This window comes from Lipophrys pholis (genome assembly GCF_963383615.2).
Source record: "Lipophrys pholis genome assembly, chromosome: 2".
Lineage (NCBI taxonomy): Eukaryota > Metazoa > Chordata > Actinopteri > Blenniiformes > Blenniidae > Lipophrys > Lipophrys pholis.
This window is the reverse complement of record NC_137636.1, coordinates 16,059,626-16,066,360: the sequence shown is the minus strand read 5'-3', so window position 1 is coordinate 16,066,360 and position 6,735 is coordinate 16,059,626. Positions and strand designations below refer to the sequence as shown.

Sequence of the window (6,735 nt, the reverse complement as noted above, 5' to 3'; positions counted from 1 at the left end):
TGATTGGTCAGAAAAAGATCCATTGACTGGCCTCTGTCCGGACCTCATTACCATGAGACTAAAAGGGGCAGAGACACCAGAGGCCTGAGGGCAACAAGTGTGCCCCCAATGACCAAAGGAAGCCCACTTAACAATCTTTGACTCTCTAGTTTTCAACCAAAAGTCAGGTCAAGGTGATGCTAAGGACTTGAGAGACGGCGGGACCATTAAATGGTAATAAAGTCAAGAGAACTTAGTTATGTAACGACCACCTGGAGTCCTCCATTCATTTGTCACACAAATAATATGTCAGATAAATCAGTTTTTCCTTTTTGAATACTGACTTACACTAATCTGCTGACAACTTATAAACCAGTAAAACTCGAAAGAAGACAACTTTAGAATACTTCAACTTTCCTCAGTTTGGGTGCCACGGCTTCTCACGTCTAACTTTCCCTGTCATGCTTCGCATATGTCAGTAATTAGAGTTGTGAAGATGTTTCACTCGAATACCCAAATCTTTTATATATATAGATATATATATATATATATCTATATATATATCTATCTATATATATATATATATATATATATATATATATATATCTATATCTATATATATCTATCTATATATCTATATATATATATCTATATAAGCCAAAAAGATGAATCAAACGGGGATCCTCATGACAATCAACACCAAGTGCTGTGCACCCAGAAGAGAATTGTAAATCAAAAACTGATGTATGTAGTCTATAAGTATAAGTGCATTGAAACACTATTAATCCTGAGATAACAGTCAAACAACACATAATCGAAACTTTTTCTCACACCTCTCAGAATAAGTACAGGAAGTTGGCGGATCATAGAAAGTCTGAGCTCACAATTACCAGCATTTATATACTCCTCGCGCCACCATGTGGCGTTAATGGGATAATACAACTGAAGAAAACAACGCTGCATACTTCAACCTGTGTTTAATTTTTTTTATTGTTTATTCTGGTGTGATACTTTCTCAGAAAAAAAAACGTTTGCTTTAATTTTTTCAACTGTCAACCGGTTCAGCAACATTTTTAAAGATCAGCTTGGGCGAGGTACTAAAAAGCATTGTTTGACCACGGTGACAGCAGAAACAAAAAAAGGAATGTTAATTAACGAGCAATAAATAACAATGTCAGGAAAAATGAAGATGAACTAAAAATCTAAGCTTTTGCTTTCAAATAACCAGCTCAAGAGGATTTTTTAGTCAGATGGTATCAGCACGCATGTTATTTTTAATTAATCAGTCACCGCAAACGCTCCCATGAGTGGCAGAGACAGATTGTTTTTTTTAGCAGCAATGGAGAATTCAGAAAAAAAACAGCATGTACTGCGGTGAAGTGCATTATTTAAGTATTTTAAAAACAAAGGATCAAGATCGAAGAAGCTCTTCTAAATTTAACCCAATCTTACAAAAAATTCTAAAGAAATTATATCAGTGGCTTCTATGTGATTTATGACCGAGGGAAGAATATTATTCAATCTGCACCTGCGTCTCATTATTTGAACACGTCAGTCATTGTCAACTTTTATGGGCTCAACTTTCTGAATTTTCACACTTTAAGTAATACATCTAAGATTAATTGGATGAACCCAATCTTAAAAAAAAAAAAAAAAAAACAGCTTCAACTTGGAATATTATTTCTCCCCATATATTACCCAAAGTAGGTGGCAGACCTGTACTCCCAGCCATCTCGTTATGAGGAACACTAGTAACCACGGCACCGAAGTGAAATTGGTCAGACCTTTTTTTTTTTTTTTAAATCATTGGTTCAGCTTTAAAAAAAATTGACAAACGACATAAACACAATAAAATTACTTTATTATTTAATTCTAGTACAATGTGATTTATGGAGGCATGTCATTCCAGGAAGTCACATCCAGTAAAGTGATAGAAAGGTTCAATACAACAGCGAGAAAACTACTGGAAGAATCATTGTTACTGAAGTTACTCAAAACTTCCATTAAGTTCATATGTAAGCAATACAACAAAAGGCTGCAAGCGCGAGCGGCGTGAGGGGATAACATATATACATGTAGCTTACAAAGAAACAACTAATAATATATAAAACATAAAAATGACATTATTTCGCAGCAGAAATATCTTTGATTCCTACTTGACTTCATTTATGTCTGCACATGCAACTCAACAGACTCTTTGTTTCAAGGAAATACTATCGCAAACATGAACAGTGACCATATTTAGTAACCAAAAATAAAGTAAATGTAGTCTTACAGTAATTGGATGTACACCCACCGACATAGACAGTAATGCACATATCCCTTTGACTTTCTGTGCTTTGTGAACAGCTCTCACTACATAAACACATCTTCCCATCTTACCAGTCAGATTCAGTGCCAGACATCAGTTCATCAAATTTTTGGTTGCACAACAAAAAAGAGATTGAATTCAATTTAGCTGTTTAAGCTTCCTTCATTCCTAATGCCAGATCTGATTTACATTATTTCTCTATAAACTAGAACTTTTTAAAAACTGTTGCAACAAGAGTGACGCATCAGATGAAAGGAGTGGCAGAGATCTGCTTGTCAAAGCATTCAGTTCTAGAAGAATTGCTCTTTTTTTTTTCTTTCTTTTTTCTTTTTTAAAGCTCTTTCAGGTTGTTTAAGGAACATCAAGTTCATTACGATATGACCAGTTCAGGCTCCCACTTTGTGAATCTAACTTTGCTCCACGGAGAAGTTCGACTCAGAGCTGTGAAATAAAAAACAGAGAGATTAAATTAAATCACTGCTAAATACAAAGAAATTAATGGAGAAAAGAGTGCGAGTGTGACCGAGCTCACATTTCCTGGTGCTTGTGTATCATGTGGTTGTTGTACTCCAGAACAGGAGGGACAGTCTCCTCGTCCTCAGGGAGCTAAAACAGATGAATCAGATCATAAGACAAAAGTGTTTTGAACGTTCAGGTTGATAGACTGCCAGAGCGAAACGCCCAAGAAGGACTGTCTGCTGGTAGAAATACACCCTTACCTCCCAGTAAACTTCATCATCGAAGCAGTTATCATCGCCTGGATCGCCCCAGATGGGAAACTTTAGGATGAAACCTTTAAAGAGAGAGTGAACAAGCCTTAAGCAAAGCGACTAACCACAGTTATCCCTGTTATCTCCAACTAAATAGGGAAAAAGCTGAGGTTAGGAATGTTTGCAAGATATTTCAAAATTGCCTTCTGAGAAAAAAAATCGAAACAAAAAGTGTTCTACAAACAAATACACTTCCAAGAATCCAAAAGACAGACCGATTGATTGGAAACGAGCCAAGTTTTTCAGGTTTTTATGGTATTGCACAACACATTCTGCAATCTTACCAACAATAGCTCCCCCAACAAGGCCAAACGCAATCGACACACACGTGCCGGCAGCCTGGAAGCCTCCCTGTGTTCCCGGAGTCCTGTCTGCAAACTCGCCCTCAAAGTCAAACGTGTTGATCAACCTAAACGTCGAAACACAGCGTGTCATAAGAGCCAGTTCACTTCAGTCTGATCAAATCAAAAGAAACTTTGAATATCTTAGCATTTAATCACAAAATCCTGATGACGCCAGATAAAAGAGGGTGTTTCTGGCATGAAGCCACAGACAGGACTGATCAAGTTTTTAGCCTGGTTGTGTCACCCACCCCTCGCGGCCGTAGACAGATTCACTGGCTGCTGCAGCAACGATGGCCCCGATGAAGCCACCGAGCATCCCAGGGACTGCATGCAGGTTGTGGACACCGCATGTATCCTGGAGCTTGAGGGATTTCTCCAGAAAAGGCTGGGAATGAGAAACATCCATTATTAATTTGTTGCCTGATCTGTGGGATTAGAATTTTAAAACTAGTCGTAGCTTGATTCGACTTGACTGAATCTAACATGATTTTTTTTTTTCTTAAAATTAAATGTGCCTCCAAGAACCAGAATGGTTTTTTTTTTTTATTGAGTCATCAGCGTTGTAATCAGTGTGGTATTTGTCTTTTAAATCAGCGTGCAGTTGAGTTAGTGTCCTGTATTTGCAGCAATTAGATCCGAATGGGCTGGAAAAACTGCAGACTCACCGTGACAAAAATATAACCAAAGGTGGAGATGATGCCCATGCAGAAGCCCACAATGAGTGCACCATATGGAGAGATCATGAACTCTGCTGCTGTTCCCATGGCAACGCCACCAGCAAGAGTGGCGTTTTGGATGTGCACCTGCCAGGTAAACAGAATACCAGTTTTAAGAAACAGGGTTTTAACAGTTTTAAGACAGGCCAGTAAGGGCAGTGTGGCCATTATACCATGTCCAGTTTTCCTCTCTTCTGCGACATGCTGGAGAGAGCCACGGCGGTGAGAACAGAGGAGGCGAGGGCCAGGTACGTGTTGATGGCTGTTCTGTGCTGTCCATCGCCGTGGTCTGTGATGGCGGAGTTGAAACTGGGCCAGTACATCCACAGGAAGAGCGTCCCTGAGAAGAGAGAGTCCATCGTTATCGCAGACAATCGAGGATATAACTCTTGAAGCGTAAAGCTGACAAAGCCCGCCACTCACCAATCATAGCAAACAGGTCAGAGTGGTAGATCGCTCCATTGTGGCTTTTGCTTAGGTGAAGATTTGGTCGATAGAGCACCCAGGAGACGGCCAAACCGTAGTAGCCTCCGAAGCAGTGAATGACCATGGAGCCACCAGCGTCTCTGCACTGTGGAAAGACATACATTTCGCTGCTGATTTGGAAACACAGCCGCAGAAGCATGAAATATGGAATACAACATTTGGATGAAAGTTGTTGCTGCACTAAGAGTTCGATTTCCTGTGAGCGGATTTTGCTTGATGAGACTCACATGAAGAAGGTCAAGGATGATGTACTCCTCCACCGCAAACAGTGTCACGCCAAACAAAGCAAGAACCAGTGTCTGGACAGGGCTCACTTTCCCCAGTAGAGCGCCAAAGGCGATTAGAGAGCCGGCACAGCAGAAGTCTGCGTTGATTAAACTGTTTGGAACGAGAAGAACCAAAGTAAAATGCTGGATGATTGCTTCAACTCAAAGAATGCGGTCTAGTGGTTGAGTGGCGCAACACACTGAGGAGACATACCTCTCTACTCCGATGGTGATTTTCCCAGTTTCAGGGTTTAGCGCGTGAAACCAGCCTTGCATGAGAAGAGCCCACTGCAGACCGAAGGCCGCAATCAGAAAATTGAAGCCCACGCCACCGTAGCTGTAGCGCCTCAGAAACGTCATGAGGAAACCAAACCCGACAAAGATCATGACGTGGACGTCCTGGAAGCCTGGACAGATGGAAATAAAACACAAAGTCTTTAAAAATTATTTACAATCATAGTTGTAAACTTTTCTTATAAATGATGGATTTTTAATTTGTGCTTTCTTTTTCAAGTTGAATGTTAAAATTTACAGGTGTCCAAAGGCTGCAATATTCCAACATATTGATTAATCAGTAAATGCCAGGCTGACATCTACAAAATTGATCAAAGATGCATTTTACTGCATTTGATGTTTGTTTTTTGTTGTTGTTGTTGTTGTTACATCTAAATAGAAAATATATAAGATTGTTCTGCTTTCAAGAGCAATTTTTTTTAAAATTAATATGTTTAACAGCCTCCTGTCATAAATCCTGCAAGTTTGGATGATCTCTGACCTCAGAAAATATAACGATAACACTGTAATTTCAGGTCCTCGAAAAGATCTAAACTCTGCAACAGCGATCTGCTTCTACAACTGTATACCAAATGGGTGGTCACATTTCTGGTTTCATCTTTTAGTTGAATGGAATCTTTAGCAGACTCATTGAAACAACATGACCGACTGGATGCACAACATCATAAAATTAAGCACCTGCCCTTAAATTGTTAGTTGTGTTGGAAGGCGGCTGCTGCTTGCTGTTGCACTTACTGGGATATCTGAAGTAGAAGTCATTTTCAATGTCGCTGGTGATGTTATTTTCTCTCCTGAATTCAATCCAATGTGCGTCTGACTCCTCATCGTACCGGATGAACACTCCAAACAGCACAATCATTGCAATCTGCCAAACAAAGCAGACGGCCGGCAGACTGATCCGCACATTGGTGTTCTTCTGCGGGCCAAAAAAGTTGCTTGCGCTCTCACAACAATTCCCCATGCTGAAGCTGTTTGATGCCCTGTGTCCTGGTCAATCCTCAGCAGAGCCTCCTGTACTGACTCCCACTCGTGTGTGAGCATCCTTATATACAGCAGCCTGTGGAGGTGTGACTCTCTCCCCCTGTCACAAACAAGGCGTAGACTGATCTTACCTGTTAGCAAGTTTAAAAACCACCCCTCCCATCACCTGCTGATATTTTTTACAAAGAACCCATAAACCTTTACCCTTGAACAAGCAGCAGCAAAAATGTAATCGCTGCAGCACGGTTTGCGATTGTAACAATGCAGTACGCTTATTTAATGAAGATGGACTTCATTTTATAACATCAGTAATGAAAGCCATTCTTTTAACATGCTCAATTTCTCAGGTTTCATCTCAGTGTAAGAAAACATGGTGGTACGCTTTATAACGGTATATATCGAGTCTGTAAGAGGTTACGAGATAAACTCCTGAAGAACGTGATCTCCTACTAGAAAAGACTTGTGACTGTCAGGTATGTATACACTGAAAGCATTAAACTGCCCTCAGGAGAAAGCGCCTGTCAGTCAGGCTCACGCTGCTCATCATTTTGAACGCTGCACTCTGAATGAAGACGTGCGTAAGGCTGA

General features: G+C 40.2%; 1 protein-coding gene across 1 annotated transcript; it reads right to left on the bottom strand.

Annotated features, from left to right (window-relative positions):
* Positions 1–1,821: 1,821 nt before the first annotated feature.
* rhcga (Rh family, C glycoprotein a) lies at positions 1,822–6,421 on the bottom strand. The gene is made up of 11 exons (XM_080458407.1): positions 5,902–6,421; positions 5,087–5,279; positions 4,834–4,984; positions 4,544–4,691; positions 4,294–4,460; positions 4,070–4,207; positions 3,653–3,789; positions 3,345–3,469; positions 3,010–3,083; positions 2,823–2,896; positions 1,822–2,731 (listed from the first exon to the last, which is right to left on the bottom strand). Exons 1-11 carry the CDS (start codon positions 6,125–6,127, stop codon positions 2,698–2,700), a joined length of 1,467 nt encoding a protein of 488 aa, XP_080314533.1. The 5' UTR covers positions 6,128–6,421; the 3' UTR covers positions 1,822–2,697.
* Between the last annotated feature and the right edge of the window lie 314 nt (positions 6,422–6,735).

What these genes read in the sequence shown, in the direction of transcription:
- rhcga (XM_080458407.1), bottom strand. Translation starts at nt 6,127, where the DNA reads ATGGGGAATTGTTGTGAGAGCGCAAGCAACTTTTTTGGCCCGCAGAAG. An exon ending in TCATCCTTGACCTTCTTCAT is followed by an intron (nt 4,692 to 4,833) that starts GTGAGTCTCATC and finishes GTCTTTCCACAG; the next exon opens with TGCAGAGACGCTGGTGGCTC. An exon ending in TGTTGGGGGAGCTATTGTTG is followed by an intron (nt 3,084 to 3,344) that starts GTAAGATTGCAG and finishes CTCTCTTTAAAG; the next exon opens with GTTTCATCCTAAAGTTTCCC.